General features: G+C 33.9%; 2 protein-coding genes across 2 annotated transcripts in view; one reads left to right on the top strand and one right to left on the bottom strand.

The window, feature by feature from the left end:
* Positions 1-2,609: 2,609 nt before the first annotated feature.
* Positions 2,610-8,230, bottom strand: gpx7 (glutathione peroxidase 7). Its single transcript, XM_073823681.1, is given in 3 exon segments — positions 2,610-2,969; positions 3,472-3,733; positions 7,952-8,230. Coding segments are annotated over 3 exon segments (705 nt in total). The 3' UTR covers positions 2,610-2,805.
* Positions 8,231-12,084: 3,854 nt separating this feature from the next.
* Positions 12,085-26,314, top strand: part of tut4 (terminal uridylyl transferase 4) — a 31,713-nt gene continuing 17,483 nt past the window's right edge. Inside the window, exons 1-7 of the mRNA XM_073822755.1 lie at positions 12,085-12,244; positions 15,140-15,623; positions 18,512-18,648; positions 21,003-21,119; positions 22,882-23,059; positions 25,518-25,606; positions 25,698-25,749. Of these exons, the coding sequence (XP_073678856.1) occupies positions 15,203-15,623; positions 18,512-18,648; positions 21,003-21,119; positions 22,882-23,059; positions 25,518-25,606; positions 25,698-25,749 (994 nt within the window). The 5' untranslated portion in view covers positions 12,085-12,244; positions 15,140-15,202. The remainder of the gene's footprint in view (positions 12,245-15,139; positions 15,624-18,511; positions 18,649-21,002; positions 21,120-22,881; positions 23,060-25,517; positions 25,607-25,697; positions 25,750-26,314) is intronic.

The following is a 26,314-nucleotide window of genomic DNA, read 5'->3' as shown; positions in this document are numbered from 1 at the left end:
ACGGATTCCATAGTAACAGCTGTACACAAAGCAGCATTAACGCAGTTTTATCAGGCATGAAATGAAAATGCCAACGACACGTTTCTGAGGACAGTAACGGAGGAACGCCATCAAATGTAGCGAAGTAAAAGTAAGAGTAAAAGTACCTATCTTTAAATATACTCTAAAAGTACTAGTTACCCCATAGGTTTACTCAAGTAAATGTAACGAAGTAAATGTAATTCGTTACTACCCACCTCTGGTTCCCAGCTAGGTAACTTCCAATGAGGAACGCTCCCTGTGCATGCAGTTGGTCATGTTGTGCTGCGATGTGCTTTTTTTATTTTCAAAAAAAGTGGAGTGTTCCTTTAATGCGGCAAGTTCACAAGAGAAATCTACCAACCTCACAATGCAGAGTAATGGCAAAGTCACCACACATTTTAGATATTATAGAGACTAACAACATGCATCAGTTGTGTGGTTGACTAATCGAAAACAAGTATTTCAAAGAGCCACAAGAAAAACGCTAATCGCTGAGAACTGACCATTTGAAAATTTGTGGCTCTTGTTAACTAATTTGTCAGATATTATAACCAAAGAACCTCGAGTTTCATTCAATTCCATTCCATCAAACCTTTAATCCTAACAACCTTTAAAATATTTACACTTTTTAATTAGTCTCTTGACTCTTATGTGGAGCAGAAATGATTATTGAATTATTAGGCAACATTAATTATTTCAAAGATACATCTCCATAATTAAGTTATTTTGCTGTTCTTTATTTGGCTTCTACATTTTAGCACATTTATAATGAAATGTTTGACTGCAAAGTCACTGTGAGAGCCACCCTCACAATACAGAAATTCACTGAGTAACGGCAAACGTCACCACACATTTTAGTTATTATAGAGACGAATGTGCATCAGTTGTGCGGTTGACTAATCGAAAACAAGTATTTTAAAGAACCTTTTCGTCTAAATGGTTCCAAAAAACATTTAACATCTTTCTGTTTCACAAAAGTTTCTGTTTCTTTGTGGCAAATAAGGTTCTTCTGATTATAAAAAGGTAAGCAAGAATTTCTCTAAAGAACCTTGAACCTGAACCTGAACCTGAACCTGAATGGTTCTTTGTGGAACCAAAAATGGTTCTTCTATGGCATCGCTTGAAGAAACTTTTGAAGCACCTTTATTTTTAAGAGCATAAGAAAGACGCTTATTATCGCTGACAACTGACAGTTTGAACATTTTTATCTTTAATAACATTTTTCAGACATTATAACTGAGTCCATAACTGCCTAATAAGTAGATCTGTGTCATTAGCACTATAATGAGTGTTTAGCTATTCAACTTCACCCTGTAAAGAAAGTGAACGAGAGAACCATGACCTTCATGAGTCTCATTATATTTCATTCCATCAAAACTCTAATAATAACAACCTTTATAATATTTGCACTTTTTAATTTGTCACTTAACTCTGATTATGTCCAGCAGAAATGATTCTTGAATTAATAAGCCACATTAATTATTTAAAATATAATAAATTACTTATCTATGTTCAAAATGAATCATCTCATGGTGTATGTTGATAACCATAAGCAAAAATAGGATTTACATAATTACATGGTGTTCCAACTTACATCTCCATAATTAAGTTATTTTGCTGTTCTTTATTTGGTTTCTACATTTTAGCACATTTATAATGAAATGTTTGACTGCAAAGTCAAGGTGAGAACAAACTTTAGAGGATGCCATGAATGTGTTAATTGGAATTGTAAAGAAGTTCTGTCCTCCAAACCTCAGCAAAAAACGACTGAAGGACATGCCTTGTCATAATATTTTGCTTTTGAACGTCCCTTGGGACTATAAAAGAAGTCCGTTTTTTAATTGCAGCCTTTTTGGACAAACTTTGTAAAATGTTCTTATGAATTTGAAATGTCCACTGATTATTAAAAGACACCCAAAGTAATGCTTAAAGTTTTAAAAGCATCATTAGGTCATGTCAGGCTGTAATATTTTTCTTCAGAATCATTTTTATTAATAATTTATAATATTTAAAAAAATAGTTTTTGATAATTCATTTTAGTTTTACACTCACATTTTCTTCAGAGAAATGTTAAGATACATTATAATTTATTACAAATTTAAACTTTTTAATTTTACATGCTCAAGCACCACCACTCATATTTTCTGGAGAGAAATATGAAGACATTATTTTTTTAATTAAATTCTTAATATGTAAAACACTGCTTTTAATAATCGTTAACATTTTATAGGTATACACAAATGTGAGCATCACCATAATTTCTTTAGAAAAAATATAAGGGTAGATTTATTATTTAATGAACAATGTTTAATATTTACATTTTTCTACAGAAAAAATAACTCTTCAGTGAAAAATTTAGGAAAAACCTTTTAATGGAGCCACCAAACTAAAATATGACAGGGTCAAAACAGATTTCAGACAGATGACAGAAACAAAAATGATAAAGGGAGTATAAAAACAAACATGAGTACTCCAGAATCAGTTCATTTTGCTAAAATTTCACTCTTTTTTTGGTGTAGTTTTATTAGACATGTAGCATGTCATTAAGCATGAAGTGGTCTTTTATTGTTTATTAATAACAGTTCTCTTTACAAACGTGGAAAGAGAACAAATCTAATTTAGTTGAAGAAAGTGGATGGCAGCATGTCATTTAAAGTGGGTTGCGCTGGTGTAGTCTCACACATCGTACTTTGAATAGGCCTAAATTAGCATGTGTTTCTTCAAAGAGATCTGTTTCTGAGGTCTGAGTGTCTACAGTTTTCAAAGCTGAAAGGATTCAAAGGACTAAAGCTCTTCTTTCCTCTTAATGATCAGCTTCCGAACCATATCCGCTATCCGTGGGCGGATTTCTTTGACGGAGACTTCAGGACCCCACGCGTCGACAACTTTGCCATCTGTGTCGATGAGGTACTTCCAGAAATTCCAGGTTGGCTCTTTCCTAGACGCCTCTGTAATTAGATGAGAGTGTGACACGCATTTAGATGAGAGTGCAGCATGTCAAATTAATAAACCACTAGAGTGTGCTCTTGTGTGAACATTAAATACCTGCTCAAGGACTTTATTTGTTACATCACAAAAGGATGAGGCATTGAAGATTAACTGTTTGTGTGCACTTGAGTGGAAACGCTTTATTTGATATTTTGTATCTAATAAAGACATTCAACTATTTTAATGCGTGATTTAAACACTTTTAGATACCAAAACCCCAGCAAACAAGGTTCTTTCAAAGTTGTCAATACAACGTTTTATGGTCTTTAATAATATTTCAACATTTAAGTTATTTAAACATAATTCAAAAAATGTTTAAAAATAACATTCCCAAGCAAAAATGATAAAATAAAACGTTCTCTTTAACATTTGCATTACCAAGAAAAAACTTTTTTAAAACATTAAAAAACTGCATGTTTTGAGTGTTCCGAGACTTCTGATCATCAAACCAGTTCCACTCACCCACGAGGTATTTGTAAGCATTATTGGCCCCTATTCCAACCACAGCGATCTTGCTGAAGATGGGAAAGGAAACACCGTAGACCCGCCGCACAAAGCTGTCAATCTCTTTATCGCTGCCGGGCTCCTGCTGGCCAAACTGATTGCAGGGGAAGGCCAGGACATTGAAATGAAATGGACCAAAGTCTTTTTGCAGCTGCTGGAGGTCTTTGTAGTGCTCTTCGGTGTAACCGCACTCGCTGGCCACATTCACTACCAGTGACACCTACAAACACGGTACAGTACAATCAAGAACATCATACATCATATATAACTACTGTGAACAGGATTATGTAGCGGATGGGCTGGATGGGTAAACAGATGGATAGATGGATGGATGGACAGACTAATAGTTGGATAGATAGACTGGACAGACAGATGGATAGATTGACAGATGGACAAATAGATGGATGAATGGATAGACTGGAAGGATAGATAGACTGATGGATGGACGGACGGACGAACAAATAGATAGATGGATGATAAACAGACAAATAAATAGATGGAAGAATGGATGGATAAAGTGGATGGATGTATGAATGATAAACAGACAAATAGATATATGGATGATGGATGGATTGATAGAGTGGACAAATGGATGGATGGATAGACTGATGGATGGACAGATAGATCAATGGGTTGACTGATGGATGGATAGATAAGAAGATCAATAGATTGGATGGATAAATAGACTGAAGGACAGACAGAAAGATAGATAGACTGATGGATGGACACAGACGGACAAAAAGATTGATGGACCGATAGATCAATAGACTGATAGATGGACGAATAGATGATGGATGGATAGAGTGGACGGATGGATAGACTGACGGACAGACAGATAGATCAATGGATTGACTGATGGATGGATAGATAGATGGACGGATGGATAGATCTATAGATTGGATGGATAAATAGACTGCAGGACAGATGGACGGAGAGCAAATAGATGGACAGAAAGATAGATAGACTGATGGATGGACAGATAGATCAATATATAGACTGACTGATAGATGGAAGGACAGATGGATGAATGGATGATAGAGTGGACGGATGAATAGACTAATGGACAGACAGATGGATGGATGGATGGATAGATAGAAAGATCAATAGATTGGATGGATAAATAGACTGCAGGACAGATGGACGGAGAGCAAATTGATGGATGGATGGATGGATGGATAGATAGAAAGATCAATAGATTGGATGGATAAATAGACTGAAGGACAGATGGACAGAGAGCAAATAGATGGACAGAAAGATGGATAGACTAATGGATGGACAGACAGATTAACAAAAAGATGGATGGATGGACGGATGGATGAATAGAGTGGACGGATGGATGGATGCATAGACTGATAGACGTACAGATAGATCAATGGGTTGACTGATGGATGGATAGATAAGAAGATCAATAGATTGGATGGATAAATAGACTGAAGGACAGACAGACAGAAAGATAGATAGACTGATGGATGGACAGACAGACGGACAAAAAGATTGATGGACAGATAGATCAATAGACTGATAGATGGACGAATAGATGATGGATGGATAGAGTGGACGGATGGATAGACTGATGGACAGACAGATAGATCAATATATAGACTGACTGATAGATGGAAGGACAGATGGATGGATGGATGGATGGATAGAGTGGATGGATGAATAGACTGATGGACAGACAGATAGATGGATGGATGGATGGATGGATGGATGGATGGATAGAAAGATCAATAGATTGGATGGATAAATAGACTGCAGAACAGATGGACGGAGAGCAAATTGATGGATGGATGGATGGATAGATAGAAAGATCAATAGATTGGATGGATAAATAGACTGCAGGACAGATGGACAGAGAGCAAATAGATGGACAGAAAGATGGATAGACTGATGGATGGACAGACAGATTAACAAAAAGATGGATGGACGGATGGATGAATAGAGTGGACGGACGGATGGATGCATAGACTGATGGACGGACAGATAGATCAATGATTGACTGATGGATGGACGGACAGACAGATGGATGGAAGAATAGATAGATGGATGAATGATAGAGTGGATGATGGATGGATGAATAAAGTGTACGGATGGATGAATGGAGTGGATGGATGGATAGACTGATAGACGGACAGATAGATCAATAGATAGGCTGACGGATGGAGGGATGTGGCGGACAGATAGGTAGATAGATGGATGGATGGATAGAGAGATCAATATATTGACTGACTGACGGAAGGATGAATAGATAGATGGATAGAGTCGACAGATAGGCAGATGGATGGATGGATGGATGGATAGAGAGATCAATAGATAGACAGACAGACTGACTGACTGATGGATGGACGGATGGATAAATGAATAGATGGATAGATAAACGGAGGAATGAATGGATGGATTAATAGACTGAAGGACGGACATATAGATGAATAGACAGATGAACGGATAGATGGATAGACAGATGGATAAACGGACAGATGAACAGATGGATGGACGAATGGATGGATGGAAAAATAGACTAATAGACGGACATAGGGAGAGACAAATAGATGGATAGACTGGATGGACAGACAGACAGACAGACAGACTAAAAGATGGATGATGGATAGATGTATAGAGGGATCGATGGATGGACAGATCAAATACTGTTGTGAATTAGTATGTATCTCTATTTTTAGCTTCTTTGGGTATTAAGTGTCTGCTGTATTATGTAAATGCATAAACGTATTATAACTCAGACAGTAGATTAGTCCGCATAATTGCCTTAATAATACAATTAGACAGTCATTTAAACACTGTTGTTCAGCAGTTCTCTGATGTACCTCCTGCTTCCTTTCAGTCCAGTTGTCCCGATTTAGGTTTATGATCATAATCACACAGGGTCTCTGTTTATTAAACTGTATGAAGCTTTTTGAATCCGTGTGACTGTGAACACCAATTATGCTCTAAAAGCCAAACGAAGCCATTAGAGCCAATCTGCAGCAGCTTTGAGTCACTGGATAAGTGAAGAGGCGCTGTGATGCCATTAATGGGACACTCTCTCTCCGTCCTTGAGTCTCCACAGTTACCTCTCCACTTATTTAGGTCTTCTCAATGATAATCAAATGTGTATGTGTCCTTGTGTAAATCTGATTTTTCCATGAATGTAAAGTGCCCACGATTGCTTTTCTGATACAGATTGAAAAACACCTAATGTCTATTAAGCCCGCTGTGTTAATAAAAGCACTTAGTATTAAAATTGACATTTGATGGCTTGCTACGTTAACACTTAAAAGGATGACTGATTGCATGTAATGAGCTACTAAAGACAGATTTATTTATTTATTTTAAAAAACACAGTACTTGGTTGCAGGAGGAGTGGTAGTAAAGGTAGTGACAGTAATTAGTAGTAATACAATAAAAAAATGTTTTGTTTGGTCCAGTAAACTAAAAAGTGTGCTCAATTCACAACTATCCAAATGAGTCAGATTTGAAGAAATTTTGCATTGCTCACCAATGGATCCTCTGCAGCGAATGGGTGCCGTCAGAGTCCAAACAGCTAATATTTGTTTCTTACAAACACAAAGGTTTTTGTTTCAAGATGTTAATTGATGGCTGGGGTGGTGTGGATTATTCTGACGGCACCCATTCACTACAGAGAATGCATTGGTGAGCAAGTGATGTAATGCTACATTTCTCCATATCTGATTTAAAAACAAACTCATCTATATCTTAGATGGCCTGAGGGTGAGTAGATTTTTATAAAACGTTAATTTTTGGATGAACTATTCCTTTAATGTAATTTAAAATACTATAATATAAGGGTTGTTGATAGTTTAGAAACACGTAAAGAATTTAGGAACAGCTTTTTAAAGTTATTCAACATCGACACCTAGTGACTCAGAATGTGTTGTGCATATAAGCACACAGTTATGTTTTTTAAGAAAACGGTGATGCCCAGCATGAGCCCTTTAATAATGCTATAAATTATAACATGTAAAGCGTTAAAATAACTTGTAATGTTTATAAAGTTAACAAAAAGATTCCTGGACTGAAACGCAGTTAACGTACATTCAAAATCAATCAGTTCAAATCAAGTATTGCAATACTTACCTCAAAAGTATTATTAAATGCAACAATGTCTGTTAATATTAACGAAAGTGTTTTCTTTCATTCATAAAAAGCAAATCACACCGTTGAAATCCACAGCAGAAGCTGAGATATACTGCAAGAGGCTGCCACGTAGACACAGAATGAATGAAGCACAACTTCAGAACCGCTGGTTAGTAGTTTATTAGAAGAAATGCTGGAAGTGAGAAAATCTTACAACACCATTAAACCATGCATGCGTCCGAAGAAAAGCACACTGTGGTGCAACATTAGTATTAAAGGTTTTTCTTACATGCACGTTAGTTGCATCTTACGTCTGCAGCATCAGAGTTGATTTCTGGAGACTCACCGATCCTCTGTATTTGTCCAGAGAAACTAATCTTCCTCTGCTGTTCACCACCTTAAACGTGTAAAAGTCTTTCTGTTTGGCCGCGGCCAGACATGATAAAGTCAGTAAAGTAAGCGCTCTTAGAATCGTCCCCATAATGCTGTGAGATTCCTCTGATGTGGAGCAGACGGATGAGCGAACGGGACGGCCCGGTACAGAGTGGAAATATACACACCTAGAGCGGAATAAGCGAAACTTTAATTACACGTGGCCCAAACAACCAATTACAAGCTTCCGCATTCCTCTGCGAGTGAGTGAACGCTTGTAACAAAATGTTTTCAGATACGGTTTAGGTATGCTAAAAGAGATACGAAAAAAGTTCGATTTCACATACTATCATACCGTTACTGTTTTTTAAGCAAGGTCTTTGGCTAAATTTGTCACAATGATAAGAATTATGTTTTTTTTAGCCCAGTGCGGGTTAATTATAGCCTACTTGTAAAGTTTTAAACATTATTATTATTATTTTTTTTAAGCATGCTGCGATAATAAAAGTAGGCTACTACATTTCCAAATTAGTTAAAGTTCCAAATTAGTTTGATGAACTATTAATATAATATTAACTTTTTTTAAATTTTTTATTTATTGATGTGTTACTGTATCTGGGACGTAGGTTTGATTTTGAAATTAGTGGTGACATAACAGCAGACAACACCCCTGCCAAAAAATAAATAAATAAATAATAAAAAATTTTTATATATATATATATATATATATATATATATATATATAATACTAGCCTATGGTTACTTTTCTTGAATTTGCATGTATTCTTTTTTTTTTCTTTGTTTTGTGTTCATAACTGTACTGCCTTAATGGTTTGATGCTTTGCACTGTTCAACAGAAAGAAAAAAATCTGAAAAAAAGATTTGTGAAATCTCGATCGAAATCAAACGATACACAATCTTGCTCCGCAGTTCCAATCAAGTGATTTGCGATACTCGTTTCAAAGTTCCAGTTCTGATCTGAATCAATAGATTCGCAAATCCATTCTGATGTTCTTGCTCCGAAGTTCCGATTAAGCGATTCGCGACCCGCATTTCGAAGTTCCGGTTCCGATTTGAATCAATAGATTCGCGAATCCGCTCTGATGGTCTGATCTAAATCAAATGATTCGAGCTCCAAGCTCCGAATATAATTATTCACGAATACGCTCCGAAATGTCCAATCAAGTGATTCGCGATTCACGCTCCGAAGTTCCGGTCTGATCTGAATCAATAGATTTGCGAATCCATTCGGGTGTTCTTTCTCAGAATTTCCAATCCAGTGATTCGTGATCTGCACTCCGAAGTTCTGGTTCGATCTGAATCAATAGATTTGCGAATCCATTCGGGTGTTCTTTCTCAGAATTTCCAATCCAGTGATTCGTGATCTGCACTCCGAAGTTCTGGTTCGATCTGAATCAATAGATTCATGAATCCACTCTGATGTTCCGATCTGAATCAAATTCACGCTTAGAAGTCCGAATCAAATAATTCACGAAATACGCTCTGAAATATTGACCTAAATGAAATGATTCACGAACTTGCTCCGAAGTTCCGATCAAGTGATTCGCGGTGCACGTAGGCTCCGAAGTTCTAGTTCTGATCTGAATCAATAGATTCGCAAATCCGCTCTGATGGTCAGATCTAATTCTAATGATTCGAGCTCCGAAGTCCGAATCAAATGATTTGCGAATACGCTCTGAAATGTCGATCTAAATCAAATGATTCACAAACCTGCTCAGAAGTTCCAAACAAGTGATTGCGATCCACGCTCCGAAGTTCCGGTTCCGATCTGAATCAATAGATTCGCAAATCCATTCTGATGTTCTTGCTCCGAAGTTCCGGTTAAGTGATTCGCGATCCGCGTTTCGAAGTTCCGGTTCCGATCTGAATCAATAGATTCGCGAATCCGCTCTGATGGTCTGATCTAAATCAAATGATTCGAGCTCCAAGCTCCGAATATAATTATTCACAAATACGCTCTGAAATGTCGATCTAAATCAAATGATTTACAGACTTGCTCCGAAGTTCCAATCAAGTGATTCGCGATTGACGCTCCGAAGTTCCGGTCCGATCTGAATCAATAGATTTGCGAATCCATTCGGATGTTCTTGCTCAGAATTTCCGATCAAGTGATTCGTGATCTGCACTCCGAAGTTCCGGTTCCGATCTGAATCAAATGATTTGCGATCCGCGCTCCGAAGTCTGGATCAAATGATTCGCGAATACGCTCCAAAATCCTCATCAAATGATTCACAAACTAGTTCCGATCAAGTGATTCGATCCACGCTCCGAGGTTCCGATCTAAATCAAATGATTCGCGAAACGGCTCGAAGTTCCGATCTGAATCAAATTTATGAATGAATGATTTATGAATGATCCAATTCAGCGATTCGAAACAGTGGATTATTTTGCAACACAATCGTTTAACTGATTCAGAGTTTGGAAAGATCTATTTCTCACTACGTGCTTTTTAAGATCATTACAAGCCATGTAGAAATTCGAAAATTAATGGCTCTTTTGATTCTCTATTCTTTTGATTCGAGTTTGAATTAATCGAAGCGGTTCCAGCGTAAACTTTTTGCGCCGTCAGCCATGTTTACACAACACTGTCAGTGCTACTGCTGGCTTAGCATTAGTTTTATGACATATAAATTGAAATAAGTGTAAAAAGTATGATGTTTATGAACAAAATATCCATATTTTGATTCTGAAGATAACTGCTTCCCACCTCGAAATATTCAGCATAAATCTATGAACATGCAGGTGAGCTAACTGGTTTACTGCCAACTAGAAAAATACATGTTAGATGGAAACATTGAGCATTATGATCGAGTTTGTAACTTAATTCACTATATTTTAAATAGTTTGACACTGCAAATCATTCGGTGTAAATATTTCACATCTGAAGTTGTGCTTATTTTTATTTAGCTGTAGCTACTTCTTTTTGCATTTTTTAAATACTGTTATTTATTAATATGCATTTTAATCAATATTTAATATCTAAAATAGTGCAATTTAATAGTAAATGCAGACACACATCTATAAATATATATATTTTTTTAATTATTGAACTTTAACAAGAACACTTACATACAAATACAACAACATTTTACATACAAGAGCACATATATAAAAGAACAGCACAGATATATAAAAGAATACAATAAATAAATAAATAAAAAAACAAGAGAAAGGCTTTACATAAACCACTTGTACATATTGAACAGTTGTATAGTCTTCTTTGCTTTTAAATTTGTACTTTTTTTCTGTTGTCTCCAAATATATTTTAATATCAACCCTAAATTGTTCAAAATTTGGTCATTTATCACTCCATTTAGATTTATGAGTTTAGTTTTGGACAATTTTATTAATCAAATCAAACATAAATATAAAACTCTTATTACCATTAAATTAAAAACATTTTAACATAATGCAGCTTCTACTCAAATGCACAGATACAATATCTTTTTGTTGTATATAATCACTGAGTTCTTTCCAATGACTTAGGACATTCCCAAAATAAATGATTAATAGTTTTACAAAAAACACAAATGTCTTCAATGTTCACCTTAAAACGAAGTAATTAACTGGGTAAACTCGATGGAAAATTTTTAGATGAGACTAATTTCATTTTATTTGTGATGCAATGCTTAAGAGGTGTCATCCAAATTTGGTTCCAATCAAAAAAAAAAAAAAAAAAAAAAAAAAAAAAAATTAATAAAGAGGTCCAATAAGTAGTAAAAGCATGTAAAAAAATTTTTTACCGACTGCAGACATTAAATGCAATAATAATAATATTTAGTTAATTATTATAATTATATCTAATATTTTATTATAAAAATAAATATTTAATATCTAAAATAGTGGTATTTCGTTTTAAAATATTTTAATTAATTAATGATAATGATGATAAAGCTGTTGATACACTATAGATGTGACGAGTGTTTTCTTTTAAACGTTTTAGTAATTTAGTATTTCTGTTGTTTGGGCCACATCGCGCCGCCTATTGGCGTCACCGTCGTTATGGAGCGTCGCGTCGCGTCGGACTCCAGTTTCGTTTTCTCCGCCTGCCGCACTGACGCGGCCCACAATCCTGCGCGCGAGCAGAGTTAACATGGCGCGTGCGCTCACCGTCTTGAGCAGGGCCGAAAACAACAACAACATCAGCGCCGGGATACATGGCGTTTAACGCGACGCCGAACCGTCACCGCTCCTTATGAACGTTTCCAGCATGTACTGCTGATCTACCGCGCATTAGTGAATCTAGGTGAGATTGAAAAGTAAATAAACAAGTGAGGGAAAGGTCCGTGAAGCGCTAATAGCGCAGCGCACAAGCTAAGTCTAAATACATTGACAAAAGTTTGGGGGAATTACTACAAAATTAGACTTTTTGTAAATAATACATCATTCTAACTGTTTATTACTTACAAACAAATGTGTTCTGAATGCAAGTATGCAGGTATTGATGTATTGCTAGTGTTTTATCATTACAAGGTTACATGCAGTGTTTATACAGTGGAAATAGGAAGTCAGGAACAGGCAATAACATTTAGGATACAATATCAGTGCTGGTACATTCAAACAGTGTCTTAATTCATCTCAGGGCTCTAATGTGTTACTGTAAATACTGTACGGCTGTGGTTTTGTGTTTGTTCAGGCCTACAGGTCATTAAACTTAATATTGGGACCAGGTAAGGGGTTAAATGTTTGTGTGTTAATATTCTTTTAAAATACAATATCTAATTTCTTAATTAAATAAGTTTATAGTTAGTATGTACTGTTACGCATTTTGCTTGTGAATGTATAATAATGTGTAGTAATTGGATGGATGGTAGTTGTATTTGCTTATATGCATGATTGCATTAGATTCTTAAAAATTAAGGAGGAAATCACTTAGTAATGATGATATCATGTCTTTTTGGAGAGTATTCTGTTATTATATATATATATACTGTATGCATTATGCGATCTGACCCACTACATTTGCTTAAACATGCAGGATGTATTTATAATGAATATGAATGCATAAACTGATCAAATGCTCAAATGTGATTTTTTTTTTTTTTTTTTGTCAAATGAATCAATATAAAACTGCAGTTTTAGATAAATAGTGGATTATGTTAAGACTAATCGTGTATGGAAGCATGTTTTTGCCACAGAATAAAAAAAAAAAAGAATTAATTTTAAGAAAGGTAATTGCAACTTTCTATCTCACATTTCTTTTTCTTTTTTTGCTTACAATTCAGTTTTTGTCTCAAAATTTGGACTTTGTTTCTAACAGTTGTGAGGAAAAAAGTCAGAATTGTAAAATAATTATAAAATTTTATGAGCCTGTATGTTGTGTATGATGATTTTTATTTAGTTGTTTAGCTATAAAAAATATGTACATATGAAGAGTTTATTTGCAAAAACAGATAACTTTGATTTAATTATTCAAAAATCATGTTTTTTTATTTTGTTTTTGTGTTTTACTTTGTTTAGCTTTATTTTTTTGTAATTTTTTACTTAATCAAAATAACCCAACTGCATTTTTTATTGTTTAATTGTTAAAAACTCTTCATATAATAATTTTACATTTTACATTTTTTTATACAATGTTATTTTATATGTATGGTTTTTAATATGCATATTAACACTGAGTACGTACATTAAATGCAATGATAATAATAATAATAATAATTAGAAGCTATTTATTTAGCTGTTTAATACGTCTGTGTCTAATAACAGTAATGTCGTTGCATTTAAACAGTTTTAAACTTGTTTTATTAATATGTTTTTTATTATTTATATTATCACTGAATACATACATTGAATGTAATAACATTTAGCTGTTTGTAGCTATTTGTTTAGTACTTATGTATGTAATAGTAATGATAATTTAACATTTCAAGCTTATTTCAAACTATATTGTTTATTTAAAAAAAAAGATTTTTTTATATGCATACACTACCAGTCAGAAGTTTTTGGACAGTGAGGTTTTTAATGTTTTTTTTTTTTTTTTTTTTTTTTTTTTTAAAGAAGTGTCTTCTGCTCACAAAGCCTGCATTTATTTTTTCTAAAAGAAAGTGAAAACAGTAAAATTGAATTTTAAGCATCATTATTCCAGTCACATGAACCTTCAGAAATAGTTAATAATATATTCTCATTTGCTGCTCAAAAAAAAAAAACATTATTTGTAAATTATAAAGTATTATTATGTTGAAAATGGCTGAGGAGAATTTTTCTCAGGTTTCTTTGATGAATGGAAAGTTCAGAAGAACAGCATTTATCTAAAATAGAAATCTTATGTAACATTATAAACATCTTTAGCATCGCTCTTAAACAATTTAAAGCTTCCTTGCTAAAAAAAATAAAAAAAAATACTGACTCTAAGCTTTTGAATGGTATAGTGTATAATATTACAAACACTTTTTATTTCAGATAAATGCTGATCTTTGGATCTTTATATTCATGAAATAATCCTAAAAAAGTACTCAGCCATTGATAATATATTGATTAATAATAATAATAATAAATGTTTCTTGAGCAGCAAATACACATATTAGAATTATTTTTGAAGGATCATGTGACGCTGAAGACTGGAGTAATGATGCTGAAAATGAATCCTCAATCTCAGGAATAAATTACATTTCAAAATATATTCAAATAATAAAAAAGTTATTTTAAATATTAAAAGTATTTCACAGTTTTACTGCTTTTGCTGTACTTTAGATCAAAAAAATGCAGGCTTGCTGAGCAGAAGAGACTTCTTTATAAAAACTATTAAAAATCTTACTGTCCAAAAACTGACTGGTAGTGTATTTACTTTGAATACACACAGTGAATGCAATAAAGAAATATCCAGAATCCTTATATTTATAGATGTACCTTTTACCTGCCTCAGTTAAACATTCCCATATTATTAAAAACATGATAATATAAGTAAATACAAAGCTAGTATTCCCTTCCCAATGCTGTCAAACTGTCGAATTCCTCCTGGTTTCTCATACTTTCCATGTGCCTATTTTTGTCTGTGCTTGGTTTTTATTTATTTAATTTTTTTATGAAGTTAGCTAGTTAGGTGCTGACATGGCAATAAAAATAAATACTGCTATTACTTTCCATGCACAAACATAACATTTCTGGATGCCCACAATCTGATTTTGTCATGTTTCCATTTTAGAAACCTTCAACCCAGAGCCCTTTGGGCTTTTCTTCAGTCTCATTCAGAGAGAAGTGGAGTGGCATGGAGGACCCCAAAAGCCCCGTGAAGGTGGTCAAACCTTCCCGCTCGAGCGGGGGCAAGGCGTTGTCCTCCAAACCCCAGCGGGAGAGTGCCAGAGTCCCGAGCCGAAGCAAGGACGCCGTACCCAGGGTGAAAGAAGAGATCCAGAGCGGCCCCAGCACCGGCAAGTCTCGCACCGGCAGCCCTCAGGATCCAGGGAAGGGCAAAACCCGCAGGCTGACGGGCAGAACTAACTCTGGCGAAAGGGGGAAAGGGAAGCCCCAGCTGAGTGAAGGCCGTCAGCAAAACCAGGAGAACAAATCTCCGGTTCGACACAGTGGACCAGTCAGGGATGGAGGAGGAGCAGCACCGCTGACCAGCACAGCACAGGAAATCGTAACACAAGTCAACACCTTCACAGCTAAAGACAAGATGATGACTGGTGAGAAAATACACTGATAATCAAATGAGAATTTGAGATGGTTGAATGTTTGGGGTCAGTAATATTTTTCTACAGTCGTGGCCAAAAGTTTTGAGAATTACATAAATATTGGAAAAGTTGCTGTTTAAGTTTTTAAAATAGCAATTTGCATATACTCCAGAATGTTATGAAGAGTGATCAGATGAATTGCATAGTCCTTCTTTGCCATGAAAATTAACTCAATCCCGAAAAACACTTTCCACTGCATTTCATTGCTGTCATTAAAGGACCTGCTGAGATCCTTTCAGTAATCGTCTTGTTAACTCAGGTGAGAATGTTGACGAGCACAAGGCTGGAGATCATTATGTCAGGCTGATTGGGTTAGAATGGCAGACTTGACATGTTAAAAGGAGGGTGATGCTTGAAATCATTGTTCTTCCATTGTTAACCATGGTGACCTGCAAAGAAACGCGTGCAGCCATCATTGCGTTGCATAAAAATGGCTTCACAGGCAAGGATATTGTGGCTACTAAGATTGCACCTAAATCAACAATTTATAGGATCATCAAGAACTTCAAGGAAAGAGGTTCAATTCTTATTAAGAAGGCTTCAGGGCGTCCAAGAAAGTCCAGCAAGCGCCAGGATCGTCTCCTAAAGAGGATTCAGCTGCGGGATCGGAGTGCCACCAGTGCAGAGCTTGCTCAGGAATGGCAGCAGGCAGGTGTGAGCACATCTAACGCACAGTGAGGCCAAGACTTATGGCCTGGTGTCAAGAATAGAAGCAAAGAAGCCACTTCTCTCCGAAAAAAACATCACGGACAGATTGATCTTCTGCAAAAAGTATGGCGAATGGACTGCTGAGGACTGGGGCAAAGTCATATTCTCCGATGAAGCCTCTTTCCGATTGTTTGGGGCATCTGGAAAAAGGCTTGTCCGGAGAAGAAAAGGTGAGCGCTACCATCAGTCCTGTGTCATGCCAACAGTAAAGCATCCTGAGACCATTCATGTGTGGGGTTGCTTCTCATCCAAGGGAGTGGGCTCACTCACAATTTTGCCCAAAAACACAGCCATGAATAAAGAATGGTACCAAAACACCCTCCAACAGCAACTTCTTCCAACAATCCAACAACAGTTTGGTGAAGAACAATGCATTTTCCAGCACGATGGAGCACCGTGCCATAAGGCAAAAGTGATAACTAAGTGGCTCGGGGACCAAAACGTTGAAATTTTGGGTCCATGGCCTGGAAACTCCCCAGATCTTAATCCCATTGAGAACTTGTGGTCAATCCTCAAGAGGCGGGTGGACAAACAAAAACCCACTAATTCTGACAAACTCCAAGAAGTGATTATGAAAGAATGGGTTGCTATCAGTCTGGATTTGGCCCAGAAGTTGATTGAGAGCATGCCCAGTCGAATTGCAGAGGTCCTGAAAAAGAAGGGCCAACACTGCAAATACTGACTCTTTGCAGAAATGTCATGTAATTGTCGATAAAAGCCCTTGAAACGTATGAAGTGCTTGTAATTATATTTCAGTACATGACAGAAACAACTGAAACAAAGATCTAAAAGCAGTTTAGCAGCAAACTTTGTGAAAAATAATATTTGTGTCATTCTCAAAACTTTTGGCCACGACTGTACATGTTTTTGAAAGAAGTCTCCTATGCTCAAAAAAGCTGCATTTAGTTGATCTAAAATACCGAAAAAACATTAATATTGTGAAATATTATTGCAGCTTAAAATAACTGTTTTCTATTTGAATATATTTAAAATGAAATTTATTTCTGTGAAGCAAAGCTGAATTTTCAGCATCATTACTCCAGTCTTTAGTGTCACATGATCCTTCAGAAATCATTCTAATATGCTGATTTGCTTGTTAAGAAACATTTATTATTATTATCAGTGTTCTTAAATGAGTAGAAAGTTCAAAATAACAGCATTTATTTGAAAGAGAAATAACATTATAAACACCTTTACTGTCATTTTTAAACGGAATGTTTTGTTCAAAAAAAGCTAAATATTTATTTATATATTTTTAGTGGCAAATGACGCATGCATGAAAATGCTCAAATTAAATGAGCAATTTTCTATGGCAATATTACTAATGTACAATTATAATTATATAATGCATTATAATTTAATTATAGGACAATTGTAGTTTATTTTTGTTTAATATTTTTAAAGAGTTAATATTATGTGAAATTTATTTTAATTAAATATTAATTATTTAGCAGTAATTTAATAATTTATTTAATATCTGCAATCTTCATACTTATTTTATGTATTATAATTATTTTGAAAGTATGTAATGTTATCCATCTTATCAGTATGCACACTACCAAAATGTATATGTATATTTAATGTTTTTAAAGAAGTGTCTTCTGCTCACCAAGCCTGCTCACCATTTATTTGATCCAAAGTACAGACACATTTTGAAATATATTTACTAAAACAAATTGTTACTATTTTTCTATTTAAATATATTTTAAAATGTCACTTATTCCTGTAATTTCAAAGCTGAATTTTTAACATCATTACTCCAGTCACATGATCTTTCAGAAATCATTATAATAATCTGATTTGCTTCTCTAAAAACATTTATTATTTTTATTATGTTGAAAACAGCTGAGTGCAATTTTTTTCAGGGTTCTTTGATGAATAGAAAGTTCAGAAGGCCAGCATTTATCTGAAATATAAATCTTTTGTAACATTATAAATGTCTTTATCATCACTTTTGATCAATTTAAAGCATCCTTGCTAAATAAGTATTCATTTCTATCATTTCTTTTTCAAAAAAAAAAAATGTGTGTATATATATCTTAAAAAAAATGAAACATTAAAAAATGACTGGTGATGTATAAGTAAGTTTTATAATCCGTTATGTTATTGGTGTCTATTTCTTTAAATCTCAGGTGTGGAGGTGGGCAGACAGAGAGGCGAGGTCACATCAGAGGTCGAGGAGGTTGGAAACCTGACCTCTGACCAGCAGCTGGGACTCAAACAGGCGGAGGAGAGACTGCAGAGGGACTACATCCACCGGCTGCTCAAGGTAAGACACATAACGCTGATATACTTGCTTGTTCAAGTCCACAGATTCCAAACACATTCATTTGAAATGAATGTGAACTCAGTACGTGATACGCTCTATCTGACAGTGTTTGTGATAATATAGATTAACACAGAAGATCATTTCAACTAGTTCATTCGTACTTATCAGGTTTTGTAATGTAAAGGTCATGGCTACTGAAATGTTCATAAAAAAGTATAGTAACAAAACTTCAACAATATATTTGTTGACATGAGACTAGTTTGACAGGAGAACTTACTTGCCCTGTCAGTGTACAGTTAACTTCTGTCTTGAACAAGTGAAGCCGGTAACTTTCACATTTAAAAAAGAATGATTTTTATTTTTATTTTTTATTTTTTTTAGCTATTTATGAATTTGGGGGTTTGTTTGTTTATTTATGCTTTTATTTATCTTTATGTATGGTTTTATATATTTTAATATTTATTTTTTATTTTATTAAGTGTAATTATATTCAAGGATTTTTTTTTTTTTACAGTTTTGCTGCTGTTTTGAATTAGATTTAATTTATTTTTAAATTTATTTTTATTTATATTTTTATTATTTACAGTTTTATTTTTTATTGTAAAAGTTAATTTTAATTATCTTTAAGGACTTTATATTTACGTTCTTACTGCTGTGTTTAGAATTCATTTTTATTTGTTTTATTTATTTGTTTAATTTAATTTATGACTTTATCTACTTACTGTTTTATTTATCTATTTACATCTGTTTGATTTGTAATGAATACATTTATTCATTTTTTTATTTTAAAGATTTGTTTTAATTATGTTCAAGAATTTAGATGTTAGAATGTTATGTTAGAATTTATTACTTTATTTTGATTTTATTTACTATTATTTTGATTACTTTATGTATTAATATTTTTTTTATTTATTCACTCTTTACAGTTTTGTTTTAATTATATTCAATGATTTTTTTTTATTTTTACATTTTACTGCTGTATTTAGAATTCATTTTTATTGATTCATTTATTTATTTGTTTTATTTAATTTATGACTTTATCTACTTATAGTTTCATTCATTTAACTATCTATCTGTCTGTTTGATTGTTAATGAATGAATAAATTCATTATTTTTATTGATTTATTTTTTATTATAAAGACTTATTTTGATTATAATAAACTTTTATTGACATTTTTGCTGCTATTTAGAATTAATTAATTTAATTATTTGCCTAATTTATGTATTTTTATTTATTTCGTTTTTTTTAAGTTTTGTTTTAATTTAATTCAATGAGTTTTTTATTTTTATATTTTTACTGCTGTATTTAGAATTAATATTTGTTTTATTTATCTATTTACGGTTCATCCATTTAACTATCTATCCATCTGTTTGATTTTGATTAACGAAGGAATTAATTAATTAATTAATTGTTTTATTTTTAAGAATTATTTTTAATTGTTATAATATATATATATATATATATATATATATATATATATATATATATATATAATATAATATAATATAATATAATATTTTTTATTTATTTATTTTTTTTTTTGCTGCTATTTAGAGTTTGTTTTATGTAATTTATTGCCTAATTTATGTATTTTCTATATTTATCTATTTAGGGTTTGCGGTTTTTTTTTGTAAAGGTTTGTTTTAATTATATTCAAGGACTTTTTTATGTTTATATTTTTATGGCTGTATTTAGAATTAATATTTATGTTTTATTAATATATTTGTTTTATTTGATTTCTGACTTTATCTACTTATTGTTTTATTCATCTGTTTACAGTTTCATCAATTTAACCATCTATCCGTCTGTTTTAGTAATTAATTAATTTACTAATTTATCACTTATTTATTAAGAGTTATTTGAACTATTTTTAAGTTTTTCTTTTTACATTTTTACTGTTTAGGAATTCATTTTGTTTGATTATAAATTATTATTATTATTATTTTTTTTAATAATGATTTTAATTATATTCAAGGTGTTTTTTTTGTTTGTTTGTTTGTTTTTTTTACAGTGTGTTTAGGATTCATTTTGTGCCAAACAAATATTAGTCTCATGTCACCCTTTAGGTCACATTTCCTCATTTTCACTGACTAGTTTCATTTGACTTCAGCTGTAACTCAAACTCAGATCTAACTGTCCTGAGTATCAGTGTAAACACCACTGTATGTTTTCACCCTCACTGACTGATTTTGCTTTTGAATGATGGTGAAAAGCACCTCGTTGATCAAGTTCGAGTCCATGAGTCGTTAAGCGCCTCTTGATTTCTCCCATTTGCACGTCTGTGGAGCACATGGATGTGTGAAGTGATGTGGCGTGTTGTAAATGCTTTCTCTGTCGTTGTGTATTTCCACAGCCGTCGCCGGAGTACCCGAATTTCCAGTATCTATGCAAACTGTGTTCGGTCCACGTGGAGAACATCCAGGGTGCTCACAAGCACATTAAAGAGAAACGTCACAAGAAGAACATCATGGTGAGGACACAGACTGTTCTATTCCTCAATCTTCTTTCTGTGCTGGTTTTTCAGTGGTTTTTATTATCCAAAGTGACTCTGCTGAACTTGGAGAAGGATTTCTATGCTAGTTTCTGTTCCCAAACGTCTATCAATTTATTTGTCCCTTCGATGTAAAATATCTACATTCAATCATTTAATGACACATTCATATGTTCACAGTTCTCTGATGTCTGGTAATGGTCACATGACATTCAAATAAATAGATAAAACAGTATTATGTTTTTTTTAGTAAGTTTGATTTTCTAGCTGATTATTTTATATAATTTTTTTTGCTTCATTTTTTTTGGTACATACAAAAGATTTTTTTAATGGCTTGTTCAGTTAACTATAGTGACCCTATAGTAATAATAATAATAAATATATTTTAACTCCAGTTCTAAAAAAATAATGTTTTTATTCTGAAAATACATTAATGCACATTTAAAAAATGTTTCTCCTGGAATACATTTAGAATATTTTTTTAAGGATTTACGTGACCCTGGACCACAAAACCAGTCATAAGATTTATTTTTGAGTTTTATTCATATAATGTGAAATCTGAATAAATAAGTAATAACTAAAAAAAAAAATTGGAATCTGAGAATTAATTGTTATTAATTTATTAACTTATGTTTTATTTATTTATTTGTTTTATTTAATTTATGACTCTTACTGTTTTATTTGTTTATGGTTTCATCCATTTAATTATCTATCCATCTGTTTGTTCAGGAGTAAATTAATTTGCTAATTTATTCATTTAATTTATTTTAAATAATTATTTTAATTAAGTTTTTCTTTTTACATTTTTACTGCTGTGTTTAGCAATAAAAGTTTGATTACGTTTTTAAAATGATTTTATTTATTTACTTACTATAATATTTAGCTATTTGCGGTTTCATCTAGCTATCCGATTGTTTGTTAGATTATTAATTAATTTTTTATTTAATTATTATTTTAATTATATTCAAGTTTTTTTTTTTTTGACTGCTGTTTAAGATTTATTTAGGGTGCAAAAAAAGATGCCTTTAAAGTTGTCCAAATGAAATTCATATTACTCATGAAAAATGAAGTTTTGATATATTTAAGGTAAGAAATTTACAAAATATCTTAATGGAACATGATCTTATTATCCTAATGATTTTTTGGCATGAAAGAAAAATCAATAATTTTGACCCATACAATGTATTTTTGGCTATTGCTACAAATATATCCATTGTACTTAAGACTGATTTTGTGGTCCAGGCTCACATATGCACATGTTTGAATATTATAAATTTTATGTGAGATTGTAAACCTAATACTTTCAATTTTGCCATGATTGCTGCTGATATGGCATTAAATCTCAAATAAATAAATAAATAAACTAATCACAAAAATAAAGGCAGAAATATTTTGCTGTTGTAAATAACAGTTGTATTGCAAAAACATGAATATTTGATCATTTTAATAATTTTTATTTTATTTACAATAGTAACATTTATGTCTTATTATTCATTTTTTAACATGCAAATCCCCAGGCTTTTATTGTGGCTGAATACCTGAAATGCTATAAAGTTCAGCCCACAAAAAATGTTGGAAATCATGCAATTTATGGAAATTATCAGTCATGCAAAAAATGTTGCATGTTGCTAAAACCCTCCCAGGAAAAACGTGTCTCTGAATTCATCACCTTTCAAGCACCAGCAGTATAGTTAATAATAGTTTTTTTTTCTAATATTCTTATTTACGTACACGTTTGTAGGAGAAGCAGGAGGAGAATGAGTTGCGAGCGCTGCCGGCTCCTTCTCCGGCCCAGATGATGGCGCTAGACTCGGTCGTGCTGGAGACGGCAGAGGTTCACGGCATCTCAGAGGAAGACTTCGTGCTGAGGGAAGCTGTGGTGCTCCGGATGGAGGGAATTATACGTAAACAACTCACAGGTACAATGCTCTCCTTGTAGAAGACTTACAGTATCTCACAAAAGTGAGTACACCCTTCACATTTTGGCAACCATTTTAGTATATCTTCTCGAGGGACAATACTATAGAAATGAAACGTGGATATATTTTAGAGTAGTCAGTGTGCAGCTTGTATAGCAGAATAGATTTACTGATCCCTGAAAATACTAGCCTGGCGAGCCAGACTTACATCAAGATGTTTAGTCTGGAAACTCTCCATAGACGCGGCTTACTCCGAGGGGCGGGATAAACGGTTGTCTCTCAAAATCCCTATGCACGCAATAGGATAGCGCTTCAACCAATCAGAGCAACGAAGAAGGTGACGTAGTTGGTATAATTGGTATATTAAGCTTTTTCCGTATCCAGTCGGCAAAACTCCAAACACATCTTCCTTTTTTAAAAATGACTTAAGTGCCGTTCTTTGCTCGTTTCTTAAAGAAAAACTTAACTCCAAGTCCTCCAGAGTCGCGGCCAAAGCCGATTCGAAAGACCGCTGTTCGACAGCTGCAGCCGCCATTCTTTGTTTTTCAAGTGGCAGCCGTCGCAACTCTGTCGTCATATGTTAAGCCCGCCCCGCCTACTCTATACGCGTTGTGATTGGCCTGACCCAATTTGGGTTTTTGCAGCTAGAAGGTCTATTGAGAGTGTCTAGACCCACCTGGCTGCAAAATAATTTTTGCTGCCGCTAGGGTGCGTCTAGATTTCTAGGCTATGAAAATACAGCCATTATTGTCAAAATAGCTGGCAACAAAAGTGAGTACACCCTAAGTGATAACAGCAGTATGTTGTTTAACCATGCAATGCCACATGTCCTGTCCATGTTTATGTTTTTGTCTGCTTGACAAGACCATACAAACTTGTGTATCTTGTATTAGAGCACTTAAAATTAGGTGGTTTAAGTACAATTCTCTCATACTCACCACTAGATGTTCAACATGGCATCTCATGGAAAAGAACTCTCTGAGGATTTGAGAATTAGAATTGTTGCTCTCCAAAAAGATGGCCAAGGCTATTAGAGGTAGAATACCCTGAAACCGAGTTACACTACAGTGGTCAGGGTCATACAGAGGTTTTCCAAGATGGGTTTCATTCGGAACAGGCCTCGCAAGGGTCGATCAACGAAGTTGAGCACTCATTCTGTGCGTCAGGTGCAGAACCTGGCTTCAAAAAACAGATGCATGTATGCTGCCAGCACTGCTTTAAAGGTTGCAGAAGTAGAAGGTCAGCTTGTCAGTGCTCAGACCATACGCCACACACTGCAACAAGTCAGTTTGCATAGGCGTCATCCCAGACGGAAACCTCATCTGAGGCTGACTCACAAGAAAGCCTGCAAACAGTTTGCTGAAGACAACCTGTCAAAGAGCATGAATTACTGGAACCATATCCTGTGGTCTGATGAGACTATAAGATAAACTTGTTTGGCTCAGATAGTGTCCTGCATGTGTGACGATGCTCTGGTGAGGAGTACCAAGAAAATTGTGTCTTGCCTACAGTCAAGCATGGTGGAGGTAGCATCATGGTCTGGGGCTACATGAGTGCTGCTGGTACTGGAGAGCTGCAGTTCATTGAGAGAAACATGGATTCCATTATGTACTGTACATTCTGAAGCAGAACATGATGCCTTACCTTACCTTACCTTACCAGAAACTAGGTTGAATGGCAGGTTTGCAACATGATAATGATCTCAAACACACCACCAAAATGACAACTGCCTTGCTGAGGAAGGTGAAGGTGATGGGGTGGCCAAGTATGTCTCCAGACCTGAACCCTATTAAGGACCTGTGGGGCATCCTCAAGTGTAAGGTGGAGAAGAACCATGTGTCTAAGGTCCAGCAGCTCCTTGAAGAGTGGAAGAGAATCCCAGCAGCGACCGTCGCAGCTCTGATCAATTCCATGCCCAGGATGATTAAGGCAGTGCAGATAACAATGGTGCTAACACAATATATTGACACTTTGGACAAGTTCACTTAGGGTGTACTCACTTTTGTTGCCAGCTATTTTGACAATAATGGCTGTATGTTGAGTTATTTTTAGGGGACAATAAATCTATTCTGCTATACAAGCTGCACATTGACTTCTCTAAAATACATCCAAGTTTCATTTCTATAGTGTTGTCCCTTGAGAAGATATACTAAATTGGTTGCTGAAATGTGAGGGGTGTACTCACTTTTGTGACATCTTGTATATTCAGTTTAATTTAGTTAATTTTCATCTATTTGTGGACATGTGACACTGAAGAATGGAGTAATTACATTTTAAATTTAATTAATTATTGTAAATTTTTTCACAATTTGACTATTTTGGTGAGCAGAGGAGACTTGAAATTCTTACTGTCCTCAAACTTTTGTGTAATAGCTTGTAGTAAACTAAGTAACAAAATGAAGAAATGTTTCTGACAGTCCTCTGAATGTTTAAACACTTTACCTTTTCTTCTTTATAGTGTGCTCTCTCCGTCTGTACGGCTCTTGTCTCACCCACTTCGCCTTCAAAACGAGTGATGTCAACATCGATGTCTCTTATCCCTCCTCTGTAAGTCTGAACGAGTGTTCATGAGCTGCTGCTGTGGATATGTGTCTGTATTTTACTGTGGTGTTGTTGTTAACATGTTTGTGTTGTGCAGATGACTCAGCCTGATGTGCTGATCCAGGTGCTGGAGATCCTTAAGAACAGCGGTAAGTGTCACATTAATTCAACTAAAATAACAACATAATCCTATACTAAGTTTGTATAGACTGGTGAATCAGCATGTTGTTGTCTGAAAAAAATACGACTCAAATGCTTTTGCTTTCTAATTATGAATAGACATCAACCGTAATGATAAACAGATTTTGAAAATTCTGATATATCTGATAAAAAATTATCATTTGACAGCCCTAATATATATATATATATATATATATATATATATATATATATATGTATATATATGTATATGTAATAAATAATATAGTATAATAAATGTGTATGTACATAAAAATGAAAATAAAATAATTAAAACAAAATCTTTAAATGTAATGTAGTTTAATATTGTTTAATATTATTATTTAATATTGTTTAAAAGTTTATACATTGTTCATTTATAATATATAATTTCATTATATATAATTAAATTATTATATATGTAGGAATGTACAAATTATTATTTAATGAAATAAATAAGTGTGTGTGTGTGCGTGTGTGTGTGTGTGTGTGTGTGTGTGTGTGTGTGTGTGTGTGTGTGTGTATATATATATATAT

Source organism: Garra rufa, chromosome 18 (genome assembly GCF_049309525.1).
Source record: "Garra rufa chromosome 18, GarRuf1.0, whole genome shotgun sequence".
Taxonomy (NCBI): Eukaryota; Metazoa; Chordata; class Actinopteri; order Cypriniformes; family Cyprinidae; genus Garra; species Garra rufa.
This window is presented reverse-complemented; position numbering and strand designations above follow the sequence as displayed.